Source organism: Mytilus edulis, chromosome 10 (genome assembly GCF_963676685.1).
Source record: "Mytilus edulis chromosome 10, xbMytEdul2.2, whole genome shotgun sequence".
In the NCBI taxonomy this organism is placed as follows: Eukaryota; Metazoa; Mollusca; class Bivalvia; order Mytilida; family Mytilidae; genus Mytilus; species Mytilus edulis.
In genome coordinates this window covers 2,828,221-2,851,206 of record NC_092353.1, presented here as the reverse complement: position 1 = coordinate 2,851,206, position 22,986 = coordinate 2,828,221, and the positions used below count along the sequence as shown (strand labels likewise).

The 22,986-nt window shown below is 32.6% G+C and overlaps 1 protein-coding gene across 1 annotated transcript; it reads left to right on the top strand.

Moving 5' to 3' along the window:
• Positions 1–1,917: 1,917 nt before the first annotated feature.
• Positions 1,918–21,393, top strand: LOC139492154 (receptor-type tyrosine-protein phosphatase H-like). Its single transcript, XM_071280295.1, has 10 exons — positions 1,918–1,939; positions 2,438–2,623; positions 3,864–4,103; positions 6,675–6,950; positions 7,634–7,900; positions 10,573–10,824; positions 14,376–14,591; positions 15,639–15,905; positions 20,694–20,951; positions 21,389–21,393. The coding sequence occupies exons 1-10, from the start codon at positions 1,918–1,920 to the stop codon at positions 21,391–21,393; spliced, it is 1,989 nt and encodes a 662-aa protein (XP_071136396.1).
• Positions 21,394–22,986: the final 1,593 nt, after the last annotated feature.

Sequence of the window (22,986 nt, the reverse complement as noted above, 5' to 3'; positions counted from 1 at the left end):
GTCAATGCCACTGCTGTTGGAAGTTTCGTCCCCGAGGGTATCACCAGCCGAGTAGTCAACATTTTGTTGTTGACATGAATATCAATCATGTGGTCATTTTTATAAATTTCCTGTTTACAAAACTTTGAATTTTTCGAAAAAACTAAGGATTTTCTTATTCCAGGCATAGATTACCTTAGCTGTATTTGGCACAACTTTTTGGAATTTTGGTTCCTCAATACTCTTCAACTTTGTACTTGTTTGTCTTTATAAATATTTCAATTTGAGCGTTACTGATGAGTCTTATGTAGACGAAACGCGCGTCTGGCGTACTAAATTATAATCGTGGTACTTTTGATAACTATTTTACCATTGGGTCGATGTCACTGCTGGTGGACGTTTCGTCCCGAGGGTATCACCAGCCCCGTAGTCAACATTTCGGTGTTGACATGAATATCAATCATGTGGTCATTTTTATAAATTTCCTGTTTACAAAACTTTGAATTTTTCGAAAACACTAAGGATTTTCTTATTCGAGGCATAGATTACCTTAGCCGTATTTGGCACAACTTTTTGGAATTTTGGTACCTCAATGCTCTTCAACTTTGTACTTGTTTGCCTTATAAATATTTCGATTTGAGCGTCACTGATTGGTCTTATGTAGACGAAACGCGCATCTGGCGTACACAATTATAATCCTGGTACTTTTGATAACTAGTTAAACCACTGAGTCGATGCCACTGCTGGTGACGTTTCGTCCCCGAGGGTATCACTAGCCGAGTAGTCAACATTTTGTTGTTGACATGAATATCAATCATGTGGTCATTTTTATAAATTTTCTGTTTACAAAACTTTGAATTTTTCGAAAAACTAAGGATTTTCTTATTCCAGGCATAGATTACCTTAGTCGTATTTGGCACAACTTTTGGAATTTTGGATTCTCAATGCTCTTCAACTTTGTACTTGTTTGGCTTTATAAATATTTCGATTTGAGCGTCACTGATGAGTCTTATGTAGACGAAACGCGCGTCTGGCGTACTAAATAATAATCCTAGTACTTTGATACCTATTTAATCACTGGATCGATGTCACTGCTGGTGGACGTTTCGTCCCGATGGTATCACCAGCCCAGTTAGAAATTATTGATAGCTTCGGTCAAAATAAAACAGAACATCCTGAGGATATAACGAGCAATTTGGAAAAATAAATTTGTCGGTTTCTTATACGGTTGCGAATATTAAGCGATCACAAGAAAAACAGTGTTTGAGGAGATAACTCTTACATTGAAAAGATTTTGGTTACACGGTGTCAGTTATAAAAGCGTAATAACTGTTTGATATCATATACCATATGTCTAAGCGACATCTTGCGAAACAAAAAAACTGCAAAGGAAAAAAAGTTGGCGGAAGAAAAAAAAAATAATAATAATCAGAAGAAATCCAATAGGTCTTTCCACGGAAAGGTGGAAAGACCTCATAATAATCAGAAAAAAATCCAATAGGTCTTTCCACGGAAAAGTGGAAAGACCTAATAATCAGAAGACATCCAATAGGTCTTTCCACGGAAAGGTGGAAAGACCTAATTATGTATACGAAATACATTTTGTAACGATTCATTATTATCGTATAGAACAAATAAGATTTTACTTCTGTTTCCAAGAGGAGACGGTGTTCGGTGTATTTTTACATATTAGTGTAGTGTCAAAGAAGCTTCTAAATCAAAGAAAAGATTTTGAACCGATTACTTCTTACCAATAATATTAAAAAAAAATGTATATTTCAGATGTGTTGTTTTGTTAAATTCTCTACCGGAAATTTTAAAACGGAAAGAAAATAAATTTGAATGTTACATAATTTATAATTGAGATTGATACTGTAACTTAAAACAAAAATAATGAATTCAACAAAATATCGCCTGTTCCTGCCATTGACAATAATTATGCCTTTAGATATGATTGAAGGTAACATTTCAACACATTTAGATATTACGTAAAACAGAACACCTATAGTATAGACGAATTATCAATTAATTTGCTGAAAAAAACTATGTGTTAATAACATTATTAATATGGTCCATCGTAACAGCGTTAAAACAATATTCAAATCAAAAAGGTATTTTAAAGATATTGTCTTTTTAGTCTGATATTCCTGACTTACAAATATCTGTTCAATGATTGATAATAGTTACATAAGACAACAAATAAGAATATTTTGCGAAAACTAAAATAACAAGAAAAACAATTGGAGTAAAAAACGTCCACAGAAAATTTAATTTAAAAAAAAGATTGAATGGAACTTTCGACCATCAACCATAATTGTGATTTGCATCATTCTAAATTTGTGTTCCTTTGTGAGTCCAAACTACCCGGATTTGTTTTCATTTGATGATAGTGTATGCAAAATAGGTTAAGGATATTTGAGATATGTAAATGTTAATATTTCTACTTTCCGACCTACAGTGAATGGTAATTGGTCCAGTTACACAACAGAATCGAAGAATTGCTCTAAAGCCTGTGGTGCAGGTTTTAAAACGGAACAACTAACAAGAACCTGTACTAATCCAAAACCCCAATTTGGAGGAGAAAATTGCAAAGGCCCCTCAAGTGTAACGAATCAAGTTCCATGTAACCAAGGAAGATGTCCAGGTTTGTTATTTTTTCAAAGACAATGCAACAGCCAAACATATATCGCAATTCATTAAACAACCCTCGAAAAATGTTTATTTAGAAACATTAAAGCCGTTCAAATTGTTAAAACATGTAACATTATTATGAGAGCCATGGTGTAGTGGTTAGTACATCGGACTACTAACACAAAGGTTTCTGGTTCGATTCCCGTTCGAGATGAAAATTTCAGGAACTCAATTTTCGGCTCTCCCTTGACACCATTTGCGAGTATGGTCCGTATTAAGAGAGAGTCATATCTCTTGCACGTTAAAGACACCCTTGTAGATTTCGAAAAAGAGTAGGCTAATGCCGCTACAAGGCAGCACTCGCACATCAAAGTGGAAAGGGATTAATATAAGTTGCAAAACTTGTTTTCCAATCCACTATACATAAATATGTTTAAACTAAACTAAACTAAACTAAACGTCCATTATCACTGTACTAGTATACATATTTTTTAAGGGGCAAGCTGAAGGAAATCTACGGGTGCGGGAGTTTCTCGCTACATTGAAGACCCATTGGTGGCCTTCGGTTGTTGTCTGCTCTATGGTCGGGTTGTTGTCGCTTTGACACATTCCCCATTTCCTTTCTCATTTTATTCATATTAGAAATATATTAGAAATATTTTTTTTTCATACAATTAAACAATTTTGAAATATTTAAAAACAATACTAATTAAAAGTATTGTACAGTGATATTGAATTATTGCATACTAAATTTGATTTTTTTTTTTTTTTTTTTTTTTTTAAATAATTCGTATATCAAAATCAACTAATTGTTTTTACAATTCACTGAATTTAACCCGGGAATCTGTAAAAAAGAACTTAGATATTTCAGTAATTTTGTTAAATCCCTAGGTAAAATGAGGTATTTTATAAAATCACTAATCAGTACGAAAGCTCAGATTTTACAAATCATTGTAACATATACATGCTATATGAATACCTATAATTTCCTATAGAAAAAAAAAAGAAAAACATTATATTCATTTGGATCAATTTATAAAGTATTTTGCATCTACACAAAGATAAAATTAACAAATCTTGATACGATCCGTTTGGTAAATAGTCATATAGAATTTCAAGTATTCAGCTACTCACTAAGTAGCATGTTACAAAATAGTTCTTCTTAATAGAAAACGAAAATATTCATCTCAAATTTATATTAAGTATACTGTTCATCGGATTACGATGTGTTTTAAAAATACATATTTTTTTAGATCCACCAGAGGACATACAGATTCAGACTCAGACATCATCAACTATTTTCTTAAGAATAGTTCCAGCAAACATCAACTATACAAGCTTTCTTGTATATGTCAGATCAAAAGAATTGGAAGCACTTTCTACTAACTATACAGTTACCAATTTGAAGGCCGCAACATGTTACAATATAAGTGTACTAACTAAATTTCGTGATATCATATCCAGCCAGGCAATAAGTCGCAACTTCTGTACAGGTAATATTATTGCGTTATTATTTCCTTAACCTGAATATTAATTTAAAAAAAAGTGTAAATTAAACAGTGACAGCAATATAATAAAGGACACATTTGTATAACGTAGAAATCCTGAAGACAGTCGAAGGGAATTTTTGTATATCATTCTTTTTGATAATCATTAGACTAACACATAATGTTTTACTGGCATGATAACACGGGTTATGTTCCTTTCATATATTTCATGATAGTATGCTCCTTAACCATTAGAGGGAGGGATTGTGCTTGATTTTCATACAATAAGGACATAATCTAAAATCTTAAGTCAGTTTAAATGAGGTCTGCAGCTGGCATGTTAGTAAATGATTGTCCATTTTTGTAGTTTATGTTTAGGATTAAGTGTGACATCCATTGTTAATGAAATATTACACAACTTGCATCTGAAGCCCGCCTCAAGGTCCATGATATGCTCGCTGTGCACGCATTTGGTGGCCTTTGGCTGTTGTGTTTCATTTGGTAGGGTTTGTAACTCTTTGACACATTCCCCTTTTTCATTTTTAATTTTATTACTTGATATTTGAAACCTTAGATATTTTATAATTCAAAATTCAAAACGCAGAATTTTACACAGTTTTGTTCTAAAAACATGTCAGTACCGATGTACTGACTTCTGATCAGCTCATGATAACTTCGGGAATTAAAAGTCAACCCGCAGAGGAATGAACCCATTGCTGTCAAAATTAAAAACAAGAAGTAATAAATTGAATGCGTCTGAAGCACAGTTCTAGATTTGACTTCTGTAGGAAATCTCAAAGCCGAATAGTTGAAAGTCAAGGGTGTATAAGTACTGAAAAATCTAAATCTACAACAGGACAGTGATCGCTGTTAATATTTATGATTTAAAGCAAGTTCGACAGTGTATGTGCAAAGAATTCTTGTTAGCAACAGAATACCATTAAGGTAACGGCAAATCTTTTTGAATTCAATTACTTGAATATAATTTAGATCTTCAATAGGGCTTACAATACGTTTGGACATAAACTGTGATTCATGACAAGACAGGATCATGCCTGCTTTGAATTATCTTATCAATTTTCTGCTCTGACGGCCGGTCGAATACAAATTGATTTGCGAGTACTTGGAAGTGTGTTTCTTATTATAGAAATATGACATATTATCTTACCTTCTATACATTTATATGGACGCCAATTTTACGGACGCCATCACGAGTTGGTTGACCGTTATGGAATAACCGTTTCACAAATGATATCGGATATGTTCCTTACGTCGTAACTACAATCCCCTTCCCTTTCTTGAATGTGACATACCGAATTAGACTATTTACCGGATTTGTATTCACATAAGCAACACGACGGGTGCCACATGTGGAGCAGGATCTGCTTACCCTTCCGGAGCACCTGAGATCACCCCTAGTTTTTGGTGGGGTTCGTGTTGTTTATTCGTTAGTTTTCTATGTTGTGTCATGTTGTGTCGTGTGTGCTATTGTTTTTCTGTTTGTCTTTTTCATTTTTAGCCATAGCGTTGTCAGTGTGTTTTAGATTTATGAGTTTGACTGTCCCTTTGGTATCTTTCGTCCCTCTTTTATAGGAATATTCGTTTTAATATAAAAATAAGAACGATTTAGAAACAGATAATTAAAAACAAACTTAATTATTAGACATTTACTTTTGTTTGTTTAATCACATTCGAAATACAAAGAAGACTGATAGCAATGTGAGTGTTTATCATCTCAACAAATATAAGGAAAGAAGAATAATCATCTGAAAGTCACTCAAGCAAATTCTCACAGTTGACTGCCAGTGTAGTTTTTCTTCTATTAATTGTCTCTTTTTATTTTTGTCACTTATTTAAGATAATTGTCTCTTATTTGAATTATTTTTCACATATTTGGACAATTAAATTAACGGTACTAATTTTCTTGCACCAGATGCGCATTTCGACAATACATGTCTCTTCAGTGATGCTCGTGGCCTAAATATTTGAAATCCAAAGCTTATATAAAAGATGAAGAGCTATAATCCAAAAGGTTCAAAAAGTATAGCCAAATTCGTGAAAGGAATCAGAGCTTTGCATGAGGGAGATACATTCCTTAATTTATAATAATTTCTATCATTTAGTAACAGCAAATTTTAATAACACAAAAAATCCGTATTTTCATGCCAGTACCGAAGTACTGGCTACTGGGCTGGTGATACCCTCGGGGACTAATAGTCCACCAGCAGAGGCATCGACCCAGTGGTAGTAATTAAATTAACGGTACTAATTTTCTTGCACCAGATGCGCATTTCGACAATACATGTCTCTTCAGTGATGCTCGTGGCCTAAATATTTGAAATCCAAAGCTTATATAAAAGATGAAGAGCTATAATCCAAAAGGTTCAAAAAGTATAGCCAAAGTTGTCACTTATTTTATAGTCTTGTATCACACCGTCGTAGTCACTAGTTTTAATTCCTAATTATTCAATTATTTGTATATGTGACCTTCTAACTGCCTAATATTCTACTATGATAATAATATATTTTTTCCTATGCTCCTTTATCAAATACACAAAACGTGAACATGTTTTGCAGCACCTCCTTCTCCAGAAAGTGCCTCTCTATCTGATGTAACAACAACATCTATCACCATAGTAGTACAGACACATTATTCGTTTGATGTATTTATGAATGGAAAACTATTTTCAAGTTTTACTCCGAAAAATAAATTTGGTACGGAAACAGTAATGATCGAGCACCTAACTCCGGGTGCAACATACCACAACACTCAGGTTTATTGCATTTCTAATGGTTTGAGAAGCTTGAGTGAAAAGATATTTACTGGAAATGAAGAAAATGAGATACATTTACGTAAGTTGCAGGAAGTAAATAAACATATTATATATGTATAAATGTCGTTAAAATATATGGTAAAAATCTCAAATGATTTATAACAAAGTGTACATATATGAAAAGGATAAACATACAACAATTACATAAATAATTAACAGAAACAAACAGTGATTTGATTTATTCTATATTTTGACATTTGATTTAAAACACCAAACAACAGAGTAAACACAAACCTAACAAGCTTATGCATTTGATGCTTCATAACCTAAACCTTTGATTAACATGCATTTAAGAGATTAATTGTTGCCAACACCAATTATCGTTTGAATCCACCAAAACTTAAATAATTATAAGATTAAATCAGGAGGCTCAATTTAGCACGAGTGAATATCGGTTTGTATTAACAAAATGAACAAAACGATAAAACACGTATCATTTATTGGTTGAAGATATATATGATTTTAAGCAACCTAAAAACAACAGCGAGATTTGTGCCAGAGTTTTTTTAGTTACAAACACTCTCTCGATACAATATACTTATTTCATACTTTAGCTAAGCCACACAAATAATTTTGCCATACTATATTATCTTTATGTGAAATGAGTACTGTTCAAAATGACATGTAAGTGTAGTAAATAAACTCATAATAGATACCAGGATTAAATTTAGTAAATAATTTAGTAACAATTTAATCTTTCAGCACCGGAACCACCTTCCAGCATAAAAATATTTACACAGACGAATGATTCATTGAGTTTCAACATTACGCACGGCGCTGGTTTATTTGACCATTTCAATATATCCATGATTGGGAAATGTAAATTATTACGAGCTGATGTTAATTCGACTTTTATAATTGCTTTCTTTGGTGATCTTGATTCTGGCACTCTTTACAAGAATATTACGGTTCGATCCATATCCAACAACACATTAAGTGTTCCGACGCCACCTATAGAACATACTACAAGTAAGTTAGTTTAACGGACAACATGCAACTTATAGCATTGGCATGTGAATAATTAGGGATCATCATTATAATGTAAAATTGAGAATGGAAATGGGGAATGTGTCAAAGAGACAACAACCCGACCAAATAAAAAACAACAGCAGAGGGTCACCAACAGGTCTTCAATGTAGCGAGAAATTCCCGCACCCGGAGGCGTCCTCCAGCTGGCCCCTAAACAAATATATACTAGTCCAGTGATAATGAACGCCATACTAATTCCCAAATTGTACACAAGAAACTAAAATTAAAATAATGCAAGACTAACAAAGGCCAGAGGCTCCTGACTTGGGACAGGCGCAAAAATGCGGCGGGGTTAAACATGTTTGTGAGATCTCAACCCTCCCCCTATACCTCTAACCAATGTAGTAAAGTAAACGCATAACAATACGCACATTAAAATTCAGTTCAAGAGAAATCCGAGTCTGATGTCAGAAGATGTAACCAAAGAAAATAAACAAAATGACAAAAATACATAAATAACAACAGACTACTAGCAGTTAACTGACATGCCAGCTCCAGACTTCAATTAAACTGACTGAAAGATTATGATTTCATCATATGAACATCAGGCACAATCCTTCCCGTTAGGGGTTTAGTATCATACCATCAGTAGTTCAACTGAATGATTAACATTATGAAAAATGAAACTAACTACATAAAAACAAAATTTCAATGAACAAGTCTACACCATTGGTTAGGGGACAGCTAAAAACAACCTTCACTTGTTCGTATTTTTCGCTGCATTGAAGATCTGTTACTAGTGTGCAAACTGATATCATTGTGACACATCTAATAGTATGAATGCTATTGTAGATTCCAAAAATCTAGTGGCTCATAAGATCGTTATATAGTAAGAAACGTTGTTTGCAGTTTATCCCTAGTAATATATTTTTAAAATTTGAACTTAATTGATTGTCCATAATTTCATTTTCATACCAGCCATCGGTCCAGAATTTACTGTAATGTTTGCTGACCGTTTTGATTTTCGCTCGATTTTTTTTTCAGTGAGATGAAATGCATTTTATTTGTATTTAAATTCTGATGGATAAATGTAAATAAAATGCTTAAAAAGATTGAATTTCTATATAAGACCGAATTTTATAGCATGTCCCAGTCCTTTTTGCAATATTTTGTACAAAACAATTACAGATTTTTGCCATGGTTACAACAAATATATCTTATATTTCACTGCTTTTTTCTTTTAAAAATCAAACATATGGAAGACTTTTTCCACATCTTAGCGCTTATAGGTTGCACTTTGTAAATACAGCTGTTTCTCAAACCACGCCACTTTGGGGAGATTTAGAATACTCATAGAAAATTAATTTTGTTTACAGACTGGTTCCCAGTTATGCTCTTTGTGTTCCATCTCATAGAGACATAAATTGGGAATGTTACCAGTAAATATACATGTGCCTATTGTTTACATTGAAAACTGTGGTAGCCCTTCATTCGAGGTAGGGATATTTTAGAAAATTATTGTTAGTTTAAACTCTGAAAAGTTCAGGGCATATAAACGTTGAAAATATGCCGCACAGCCCTATATTTTTACCTTTGAAAAAAATTGTAGTGCATATGAACTTTCAATTCTAGGATAAGATTTTTTTTAATTTCATAGTAAAAGCGGTACAGTTTTAGCCGTAAAAGCAGTTCCTATGGGAAATTTCATTGTCAGTATTAACAGAAATGCAATCTATATCGCGCACAAAATTACATTTACCTTAGAGAAAAGAAAAGAATGCGAGTTGTTAAACGTTATGAAATATAAAAAAAGAAGATGTGGTATGATTGTCATTGAGACAATAGTCCACAAGAGACAAAAATGACACAGACATTAACAACAATAGATCACCGTACGGCATTCAACAATGAGCAAAGCCCATACCGCATAGTCAGCTATAAAAGTCCCCGATAAGACAATGTAAAACTATTCAAACGAGAAAACTAAAGGCCTTATTTATATAGAAAATGAACGAGAAACAAATATGTAACACATAAAAAAAACGACAACCACTGAATTACAGGTTCCTGACTTGGGACAGGCACATACATAAATAATGTGGCGGGGTTAAACATGTTAGCGGGATCCCAACCCTCCCCCTAATCTCGGACAGTGGTATATAACAGTACAACATAAGACGGAACAAAAAAAAACAGTTGAAAAAGGCTTAACTCATCAGATGGACAAAAATACAAATAGACGTGGCAGGGTACTTTTACATCCCGACACAAAAAGACACAATGAACAGATCTGCGAGTACTCTAAAGTCTATTTATAAGCTTGGTTCTTTGTGTTCTGATTTTCGATCTTTTTATGTAAACCACTATATTTTTATGCGTAGATTTTATGGATCCAAATGTTACAAATGTGTGTCTGTGTAAACTTTTCTTAAATCACATTGCGCAAATACAATACTTATATACTTGTAATACAAATGGGAAAAAACACCCAACATTCAATCAAAACTTTATTGACGCATATGAATGTTTAATAAAACGTTAATCCATTTCTTCTGGCTATTTTTATTAGAACGTATGTGCTGTTCGGTTTTCCTTTATTGTAGTCCATCGTGAGCGTTTTCATATATATAACCTCATATTTTGGTTACAACTATTATTATTATTTTTCATAGATTCAAATCCACCATCGAATGTAGATGTGGAAAACCAAAACGATACTTCAGTAGCCCTGTCCATAGCCAGGGAATCTGGAAAATTTGACAAGTTGTTTGTTTGGATAGAAAGAGTTAATATATATGTTGAAACGCCTCAAAATACCAAAATAATTATAGGAGGACTTGAACCAGGCAATCAGTATTTAGCAATGGTTGGAACGACATCAAATGGGTTAAACAGTACAGCATATACCTTAACTATAAACACAAGTTAGTATTTGATATGCTTATAAATCTTGCAGCTAATGGGGGCTGGCTTTAAGTATAGAATGGTTATTACTGGACATAGTTTTATAATATAGTTAATTGCTACCTTAGTTTGATATTAATAAGTATTAAAATGTGCTTTGTTATGAAATGCAATATCAGTATTTAGTTCAAATATATAATCTTAAATCAATTCTAATTCTATCTTATTCATTCTTATGTGACGTCATTTTCATTTTTTGATGATCTGTTTTACAAATTCAAATGACGTCATTTTTTCGTCATTTTTCAGTTTCAAATAGGACGTCACTTGGCGTAGAGGTTTAAACTTATTCGGATGTGTCTACTTTTGTGTTTCAGATGTCTGGTTATGTAAATGTATTTCAGTTGTTTCCTGCAATTAGTTAATACTTCAGTTTTATCATGTACATCTTTTGAATATTCATTTTATAAAATTTACTGTTTGCAAAAGTATAAATTATTCTAAATTAAAGGGATTTTCTGGTAACTTACAGAAAACCCTTGCCGTTTTTAGCACAACCTTTTTGATCTTTTGGTCCTCGATGCTGTTCAACTTTGTACTCGTTTCGGCTTTCAAACTTTTGTATATGGGCGTCACACGTAGGTCTTGTGTGGACAAAATACACTTCTGGCGTATTAAAATTTTGAACTTGTTGCCTTTTGTTGGCTGTTGTTCGTGTGATTCTTTGTCAATTGTGTTCTCCAATTTATTTATATTGTAGTCCTGTGTTGTCATTTTGATGTTATATTTCACATGGCCATAAAAGTGCGAGGTTTGGCATGCCACAAAACCAGGTTCAACCCACCATTTTTTCCTTTACAAATGCCCTGTACCAAGTCAGGAATACGGCCATTGTTATATTATAGTTCGTTTCTGTGTGTATTACATTATAACGTTGTGTCGTTTGTTTTCTCTTATTTTTGAGTGTAAATTCACATTGCGATAAGACGTGTCACGGTACTTGTCCATTCCAAATTCATGTATTTGGTTTTGATGTTATATATATATGTTATATTTGTTATTCTCGTGGGATTTTGTCTATGTGTGTTACATTTTAGTGTTATGTCGTTGTTCTCCTCTTATATTTTATGCGTTTCCCTCGGTTTTAGTTTGTTACCCCGTTTTTGTTTTTTGTCCATGGATTTATGAGTTTTGAACAGCGGTATACTACTGTTGCCTTTATTATAAGATTATCAGTTGACTTCAAAGAGGTTCTTACATCTATTAGATAAACATTATAGAAAGATATAGATCGTTGTTAAACCCTGATCGCTTTTTGTTGTTATAGGATATGAGAAGATTTGGTATGAATATCAATGAGACAAATCTCCATCCAAGCTCCAATTAGTTAAAGAGCATTCTTATAGGTTAGTGTAGCTTTGGCTCAAACCGCACAGCAAGCTATAAAGGGCCCTCAAAAATGACTAGTTTAAAACCATTCAATCAGGAAACCATCGGTATAATCCATATAAAAAACGAGAAACACGTATGAACCACAGCAACAATCGGAGACCACTGAACCATACAAATGCAGCGGGTTAAAACATTTAAATAGGCGCCAACCTTCACACAACCTAACACAACAGTGTGACATCAAACTTAAAAAGACACTTACAATGATTGAGTGTTGCACTTACCAATAACTAAGAGATAAAAGGTATGAACATAAATAAATATCTACTAAGCCAGTATGCAGATGACTTATGTCTTTTATTTGATGAGAATGAGCAAGTTATGGGAAAATGCTGATACAGTTTAGAAAAAATTTCACATTGTGCTAGACAAGGGGCTTGATGATTGGTCATAAGCCTCAACCAAAGGGAAAACTAACAAGTACAAGACACTTTAAATGGAATTATTAAGAAGTATTTAACTTTTTGTGAATAAGATTTGATCTGTTCAGTATAGAAAAAAACTCGCTTGTTGTTTTTGAAGATTTTGTTTTAAATGCAGAGCTTTCTTTTCTTTGGTGTATATACATTTAAGTGATATAGAATTGATCATTGTGATTATATCACTAGCTCCACCTTTTACTATTCAGACAGTTGATATGATAAAACATTTTAAATATATTGTTTAGCTTTCTGTGGTCACTAAAAATAAAGATGACCTGGATGAATAAATTTTTAAACCCCTAGAATATGTTCCCATGGAAAACACTACTGACAGATCAATTGAACACTTTCGGAACAGACAAAATATGACCCCTGATGATATGCAAAAGAAAGGCGTTTTACTAAAGTGGAATATCCTTAATGACACTGCAGAAGTGATCATGTAACAATATACAAGATGGCTGAACAGTAGCTTCAGAATAAATAATAAAACAGTCTTGTACAAAAGTTGGTGTGAATCAGTAGTTTTCTTTGTAGGTGATTTACTTGATGAGGAAAACAAATTTCTACTTTGCAGGATTTCCACCTAACATATAACTTTAACATAACTTTCCTTGGATATCATTCTATAATTCATGTGAAACCAAAAGCTTTGTAAGACATAATTGAATTAAAACAAAACCATTTAAGGAACCATATAAAAAAGAAGATGTGGTATGATTGCCAATGAGACAACTATCCACAAAAGACTAAAATGACACAGACATTAACAACTACAGGTCACCGTACGGCCTTCAACAATAAGCAAAGCCCATACCGCATAGTGAGCTATAAAAGGCCCCGATAATATAATGTAGAACAATTCAAACGAGAAAACCAACGGCCTTAGCTTATTTATGTAAAAAAATTTAACGAAAAACAAATATGTAACACATAAACAAACGACAACCACTGAATAACAGGCTCCTGACTTGGGACATGCACATACATAAATAATGTGGCGGGGTTAAACATGTTAGCAGGATCCCAACCCTCCCCCTAACCTGGGACAGTGGTATAACAGTACAACATATGAACGAACTATAAAAATCAGTTGGACAAAAATACAAGTGGATGTCAATTCTTTCCAAACAAATTCCTGTCAAAGTTAACGGAAACAAAACAAGAAGAAAAAATGTGTAAAGTACTAAACACTTATATGGAAATTTGGATTTCATTTATAATATTAACCCTTTTGTTGTACTAAAAATAACAAATCAAGTTTGTTCCAGTTTACATTTTTGCATAGGAAGAACTCTTTCTACAAATGCATAATTCAAGAAATCAAGGTTAAAAAATTATGTACTTTCTTCATTGAATCTTTTCTAAGAATGTACACGAGTTTGAAATTTTTGAATAGAAATTTGTACTAGATCAGTAAAAATGGACGTGACACCTAACTCTAAAATAAAAAAAAAATTAAAAAAAAGTTTATTAAAGGCAACAGTAATATACCGCTGTTCAAAAGTCATAAATTGATTAAGAGAAAGCAAATCCGGGATACAAACTTAAACCAAGGGAAAACACATCAAAAGTGATAAACTATGTATTCTATATTGAAATGCTTCCGGCTTCTTTTTTGGCCGAAGATAAATAAAAAGTCAATTACACAAATTTTGTTTTTCTTGAAACTCTGACATCGTTATTGTTTTTATAAGACCCAGACAGGCCTGTAGCAGTATATTTATTAAATCGGACAACAGAATCATTAGGCATCAAGATTGTTCAAGGTCAAGGAATAACAGAATGGTTTTACATTCAAATCAATGACAGATATAACGTCAAAGGAAAAATAAACCAAACAGACTTGGTCTTAGAAAAGCTTACACCAGGACAAATGTACAGTGACATAAAAGTCCAAGCAGTATCGCATGGTTTGTTTGGTGAAATTATAATTATGAATGACACCTCAACTAGTAAGTTCTTAAAGTTATTTACACAAAATCTGAAAACAACACGTTATTAATTGCATACGTCTGTACCGTCTTTCTTGATTAACCTTCATCAAATTAAGGATACAGAAGTAAACCGATGTTCACTATAGGTCAGATATAGATTAAGCGAAAACAAACCTGGTCACAAACCAAAATCGAGAGAAAAACATCAACTCAAGGAGAAAAAAACAACGGATCAGTAGAAACACTGAACTGCAACAATAATAAACACTGTTATAAATAGAAACGGCATAGTTGATAACAACTGCCATCTTTCTGACATGGTACATAGTATTTTAAAAAGCGTGATGGCTTGAATCTAGTTTTAAGGATTACCATATATCCCGCTCATGGTAATGTCAAAAGTACCAATAAAATTACAATATGACGTGACAGGAATATAGTACAAATACACACATATAGGCACATTACAGAGCAATACGTAAATATATAATGCAATAGGACTTTAAAACATGTAAACCACAGCATTACAACGGAAACCACCAAGAATTTTACAAAAATTATATACATCATATACATTGAAAATCAACACTTATATATTGAACTTCAAATATAAAAGCTGTGCTGTTAAAAGTTTATTTGCAACAAGCAATCAATCATTGATATTCTCAGATTTATTAATTAACTGCTTCCAAGACCGCAAATTTTATAATTGTTCGAAATACACGAAACATGTTTTAGCCCACAACAACTTAATTTCGAGAGTAACTGCTGACATTTTAAAGACGTAACGCGCGTCTTTTTTGTTTTTAAATATGCAAAAACCATGCGCCTGTGTGAAAAAAGATTTATACTGTACTTCAATAAAATGTATCCTACTTAGTTACATTTGAATAATATTAAATGTGTGAATTTCGTTCGATTGTTTTTGATGAAAAAATTATTGAAGAGTTATTTTCTTTATGTGAAAGTGCAATATAACCAAATTGTATTGATTATACAAATTTAAATTTACATAAATTGCAGTTCCCGATGCACCATCATTAGTTCAAGTGAGCGACAAAACAACTGAAACTTTAATCATTATGATAGTACATGGAAAAGGAATAGTTGAATTATTTCATATAGATATCGATGGGAAAAATCATTCGCAGAAGGCAACATCTGATTCTAATACAACATATGTCACAATAGGTCATCTTACTCCTGGAACATTATACAAAGATATAACCATTTATTCAATATCAAACAGATTAGAAAGCGACGCACGAAAGATAGATGCAAGTGCTACATGTAAGTAATAAACAACAAGAATTCTATCTGAATAAAAATAAAAATGACTATATGATAAAATATGATAAAACGTCTGCGCGAAAATCATCGGACGGCGATTGTATTTTATAGGTTATTGTTCTTTGATTTTACTGCCTTATATGTGTTTAAATCTCTGGTAGGACTAGTTACTGGAAATGTATTTAGGCAATGACTTTATGTATCAGGGCAGCAACAACGCGCGTTAATGTCCGGTTTTGTACAGTTATGAATAAAATACACCCGTAAAAGAAGTTTTCTAACTATTTTATGCTATCCCCCTAATTAAGTTTATGACCCTAATTTCACAGTCCTCTGAACATAGAAAATGATAGTGCGAGTTGCATGTTAAAGGTCTTGGTTTAATATTTTGGTCAAGGTATCTTTTTATGAAGGAGAAGTCCAATCAACTCGAAACTTAGTACACATGTTTCCTATGATATGAACTGTCTCATTTAATTGCAAAATTAACTTTAGTACCCCAATTGTACGATCCACTGAACATAGTAATTGATACTGCGAGTGAGGCACCCGTGTACTATAGACCCATTCATGTTTAAAACTGACTTCATAAGCTCGAAAATTAGCTCGTCATATCGGACATTCTGAGAGAGTCAGTATAAAAAAACAACATCGTTATGCTATATTTGAGGCTTATTTTGATCTTGTATCATAAGATACCTTTAATAGTATTTAAATTCTAGCTATAAATAATCATAAACAAGTAATCGATAAACGCATCACAAGCAGATTTACATTTAAAACAAACTTTATTGAAGTTGAAGCATGGCCTACGTCAAACATGGGTTTAACTGTCGCAAATTGAGTTTACCAAGCGACGCTATAGGTAAACAGGAAATTTGCAGCAGTCAAACAAAGTTTCAAAGATTTAACGCGTGCTGTCATCAAACCAGAACAATTGATACACATCATCATGATACTATTTTGAATTGAGGAGTATTCACAGTCTACAATATTTTACAATGTAAAAAGGAATATCCTCTGTTAAGGACTCCCAAACGATGCTCTGGTGTTAAAAAGTCGTAGAGAGGTTTGTAGTTACCAATCAGAAATGAAGAAACATTCTCGCATGATTTTGAAATTAATGTGTATACGAAGTTGTAACTAGTCAAATCTGATAATCTCTTATGAAGTTAGAGTCGTTGAGTTTGAAGTTCTGTGCACAAACTTATTTGATTGCTACGTGTATCTTGGACAAAGTGTCCACTAATTGCAGTTTCCGCTAGTCGAGGGAGTTGTGCAAAGTTTAGCTAAATGTTTTGCGGTTACACGTCTGCCAATAATTTTTGCATATTGCCCAAGAAATCATATCCATTGATCTCGGATAATTTTATGAAATCGTTATCAATGAGACAACTATCTCTACGAAATCTCTCATCCTTTGGAAAGTCTCTCATTCAGGTTAATCGCACTCTTGACAATGTATTTTCACAGACATTTGGTCTGGAATCTGACCATAAACATATAGTTTTTCAAAAACTTCAAAAGTGTTTACTAATTAGATAATATCTTAATTATATCTGGACTGAATCCATGTTTTATCTACAGGTATCTACACAAAAACTGATAACGACTTCAAATGATTAATGACTCGGTATTCATTGCACACAGTTATATAGAAACATCAATTTCTGTTTTGTTAAGTAGTTTATGTGTTGTATATGTTAGTTCAGAGAATCCATGTATATGTTTACAATGCTGGAAAGTATCTTTGGTTTTATCCCATTCAAAAGTTCACACCTGTTAAGAAACACAAGCATAACGATGTTATTATATAAGCCACATACAGTTAACAGATTTAACCAACACGATCCGGTACTGACTCTAGCAAAATAAGCATTGCGACCCTTTCTACATGAATGCAGAATATCTGCACTCGATGATATCAACTGTCCTTAATGTTCAGTTGCCTTGATCTCAGTTGAAAAGTTAACACTTTTATCACCTAGATTGAATGTATGGTCTAAATCATTTCTTTAGCACAAGATAACTGATTTGAGAGGATTAATCTTCATTTAAGTGAATAATCATACGCACAATTTAACAGAATTTTGAGTCTTTGTGGAATGAATGATTGATTACTTGTACGCATATTTGAAATATTTGCAGTTTTAAATATTCTAATTCATGTAATATGTCCTCAATGTAAACCACTTGTTATATCACTATAACAATCATAAATACATTGTAATGCTTTACTATTAATTCCAAGTTGGTACAGTTTTTAAATTAAGCCGCTATGCCAAACCGTATCCAACACACGGGAACTGTCATTACATACGTACAATTTGCATACTAATCCTCATAGGTAATTTATATTTTCTTGTAACTAGAATGAGGCAGTGATACAGCTAAACCCATTATGAAAATCTTGTTGGGAGTGAGTAATAATTTTTCAATTTATATTTGCTTCTTTAATACAGTTTCAAACAGATTATAATTTTGGTTTCTATCCACTTTTTCGATTTCGTACATGGTTATTTCACCTACTAGGAGGAGGACAATATTTGTTGCACATGACTTGAGATTAACATTGTTGGTTGTGATGTATTATCTCCGACAAGTGGTTGGTTTTATGATTTTTCTAACGAGATATTTAGTGCCAAAAGAGTCTGACATCAAGCACGGTTCCTTCGAATATTTCCCGGTAAGTATTGTCCATGTGTACGTAATATACAAAACGTTGACGATTCAAAAATTCGTTTTTTCGCAGATTTCTATTCGACGTAAGAAGGAAAGTTCACCCTCAGAGTCTGCTTTGGCTAAGCCATTTCATTCGAGCTAAACGTTCCTCTGTATGTGCTTGTTTTATTTCATCCGACCAATACGGCATAGTTTTCGGATTAAACGTACCCGACGGCATTGTTATATTTGCACCTTTTTCAATTTATCTGTAAGTTTACTAGCTAGTGTATCTAAATTGGACGAATTACTTAATGACAAGTACAAGAGCTCAACTGATGTTTTATTTGTAAGTTAATTGAATCCATCAATGCCATATTCCGATGCTCTGACCACGGTTGACCATTACAACCATTTGATGAACTGCCAAACATATACGGTATTCTCACTTTAAGGAAAACAGGTAGGTGATCCGAAATAAGACTTTATTAAGGGAATATTTTTACAAGAAATTACGTCACCAGCTAATTTCTAGCTGACCAATAAATAATCCAGGATAGTTGGATTTGGAATATACGTGAATGATGAACTATCACTAAACTAGTGTTGAAATCGCCCGCTACAAAGACGTGAGTAGTTTTCGGTACGCTATTTTAAAATCTCAGTAATCTTTCATAGACGGGAGAGTTGATTAGTTTAATGTTGAACGACAATATTTTCTTGTGCATTATTGCAACGCCACCTAATTCCGCAAGGGTATCACCTGCCCAGTAGTCAGCACTTCTGTGCTGACATGAATTATCATTTATATGGTCATATTTATAAATTAACTGTTTACAAACTTCTGAATTGTTTTTAATACTAAGGCTTTTCTACCTCACGATTAGATTACTTTGGATGTATTTGGCAACACTTTTAGGAATTTTGGCCTTTTAACTGTTTTGAATACGAGCGTTACTGATTAGTCTCTTGGAGACGAAACGCGCGTCTGTCGTATATACAAATTTTAATCCTGGTATCTATGATATGTTGATCTGTTCTACATTTCTGGTTTCAATGTTCACTCTTGTATCTGCTATACCTAAAGTATGGTAAGTATTGTCTAATGTGTAAAGAAATTGTAGAGTGGTTAAATACTTTATGACCCGATATACGGCAAAATAACAATTCGTTTACCTAAATATTCTGCTAGGCAAATTATTGATGTCATGATACGGCATACATTCCAAGTCACAAGAGAAAGCATGATTTTAATTATTTTAAGTATAAAAAATGTACATGAATGTAATTTAAAGCCATCTTGATAGAGATGTGTCTCCGTTGAATTCTTATTATTTAGCCGATCGTTCCGTGCACAATTGTTATACTAAGGTTGGCAGATAATGTTGTTAGGCCAAAAGTCACTGTTTTTGAAGTAATGCTTTGGATTCAATCGAAACTTTTATCATATCAGAAATTCTTCCATTACGTGATTTGAACAGTATGACGTGCGTAATGTCAACTCCACGTTGTTTCGCATAGCTCAATAGGCTCTCATTACTAGAGGAACAAAATTAGTAATGTAAAATCTGAACGCCCGTTTTCGGCTTACACCTGTCTAATTTGCTGATTTGGGATAATAATGACTGCGATTGATACATACGGGAATTCAAAATTCATTATTACCAGTTTCACTAACTAATATTTATGTTGTTCATTGTATGCATTGTTCTAGAAAATCTTCTAGAGTTATATACGCAAGGTAATTTAGGATCGAATTGTTGGAGGTTGATCTGATACATCATACGTTCTTTTTCGGTTGAAATCAATGAATCGATTGACACATTAGACAGTGGATTTATTAGTAATAACAAGACATACTTGTGAAGACATGTGTCCCCCTGCCCCTATTATCGACGGATGTTTAATTCTTTTTGGGTTTAATACGGATTGACTTTTTCTAATGTCTTTTTCAGAAAAGTAATTGCATTTTGATTTTGCAGTTTATGCATTATGATACACAATTATACTTCAGGAAGTGTTGTTTATAGTAAATTACGTCTTAGAAAGATATTTTGAGAAAAATCTTAAAAGGACTATAATAAAAATGTTGTTCAGATTGAATTTTTCATTTGTTCTATTCAACAGATCCGTCCTCGCCTTCACTTCAGGTGAAAGACAATAGTATCAATGTCATTCGAATAGTTATTATGAAAGGAAGTGGCGGTGTTGAAAAATACAAAATTCTGGTAAATAACGAGGAAGTCATAGACGTAACATATAACCAGTCGTCACAGGAGGTCAATATAACAGACAGAGTGCCAGGAAAGATGTACAATATAACTGCCAAAGCTATTGCTAATAACATAGAAAGCAACCTGTCGTCCAATATACAACAAGCTACTTGTAAGTATAGTAAAGACATTATAAATTTATCAAACAATTGTCATATGATCATGTCTTACATTTACAAAACATTTTATTTTGTCTTTAGGTAAATGTTATGTTTAGTAGATACATGTATATGGAATAGTGCTTCATTTTTAGAGTCCAAACATTGAGATGGTATTTAAATCTTATTTTTGTTCCTGTTCAATTGAATTTTATCACTATAAAAACAAAACAGTATATAACAAAATAGCAAAAAAAGGGGAATAAATGTAACAGTAAATTGTCAATTCAGGAATTTTGTAAAATCACTGAAATATTAAGTGATTTTGTAAAATCCAAGAAAATATTAGGGATTTTACAAAATCACTGAAAAAAGAGTTAGGGGTTATGCAAAATTCCTGATTACAAGTTCAACTTGATATAATAAATTTGTTTTCTTAATATAAAAATAGACTAATGATTTTGACTTGCATTTGTTGAAGGATTTGTATTTTAAATTGCAAATTTAAACACTATGAGTTAAAATAAGTGTATAATGATATTTAATAAAAGGTATATAAACGGATGTGTAGACCTCAATTTACCACGATCATCAACTGTGATAGGAATAACAACATTGCATAAAAGGTCTACTTCTTCTAAAATTCTATTAGACCGACTTAATATATATTTCGCCAGTTTTACCATTAATTGAGAAGCGTTTGCAGCTTTTCAGTTTGCATTCTTCGCAAAGTTCCTTGTAAAGTTATAAAGCTTTGTATGAAATATTTTCATACTTTCTGTATGCCTCCTTTACCATTTTCTCTCTACCACAATGATCTATTGATATGTTAATTGTCTTAACTATGTTGTACAAGTCTTTCAGACATACATAATACTTAATATTTTCATCTGATAAATAGCGTTTTTAAAGATTTATTTTCATATCTCCACATTTCAGAATTTTATACTAACATTGAACAAATATTTACGTTTAATTTCATTTGGACCTGAAGAGTGGAGAAAGTTAAAAATTATATCAATCTTTTTCTTTTCAATTAAACTAATTCGCATGAGTTAATGCTAATCGAATTCGAATTACGTGTAAACGCAACATAACTTTTGTGTGTTTTAGTCTGGTTTTAATGAAGTCTGTGTCTGTGTTTCTAAAGTTTGTCAGTTGTTCAGTCCATGACAATTGCTCGCTTAGTGTTAAAATCAAGGTTGGATTAACCTCAAAGTTGTTGAGTGTTACTGCTGTATGCATTTTTAAAGACATTTTTTAATTCAAATGATAAATTTATTTTCACAAATTCCCTGAATTTAAAAGTAGTCTGTAAAAGAAATATAAATTAGTTCAGTGATTTTGTAAAATCGCTAATCAAAATCAGGTTTTTTATAAAATCATTCATCAGTTCAGGGAAATTTATACATCATTGATCAAACATATACAAAGCATATTATCAAAAACGAAAGCCAAGAATACAAAATTTTCAAAATTACACAATAACACAATGATTTGATACATAAGTACAGAGCCACGTCATGTGTATCAAAGAAACACAAAAGGTCATATAGACAAATCAAATTAACAAGACAAGATTAAGGCAAGAGTTCAAACAATAACAGAATGTCGGGATGTATAAGTATCGAGCCATGTCATACGTATAAAAACACATTTGGCATATACACAAAGCACATTAATTTAGCAAAAATGAAAGACAAGAAAACAAAAAATATCACAGAACAATAACACGATGATAGGATGGATAAGGACAGAGTCACGTCAAAGTGATATAACCAAAATCAGACTATACAGTAAAAGTCATATTGATAAATGGTTCGATTCTTATTCAATGAACCAGGAACATTTACACAACACTATTGCATTATAATACCTCATCACTCGTATAATTTAGGAAGTGGTGTCTTGCCAAAAATCTGACGTCTTATTAGAAAGTGACTCTTAGAATTAGCCAAGTTTATCTATAAAAAAAAATAAAAATATACTGATCAGTAATCATTGTTCGATTGTTCTATTTAACAGATCCTTCCTCGCCCTCACTTCATG

Coding starts and splice junctions, on each gene's coding strand:
- LOC139492154 (XM_071280295.1), top strand. CDS start 1,918: ATGCCTTTAGATATGATTGAAG. Junction 2,624..3,863: donor TAACCAAGGAAGATGTCCAG/GTTTGTTATTTT, acceptor ATATTTTTTTAG/ATCCACCAGAGGACATACAG. Junction 15,906..20,693: donor GATAGATGCAAGTGCTACAT/GTAAGTAATAAA, acceptor TCTATTCAACAG/ATCCGTCCTCGCCTTCACTT.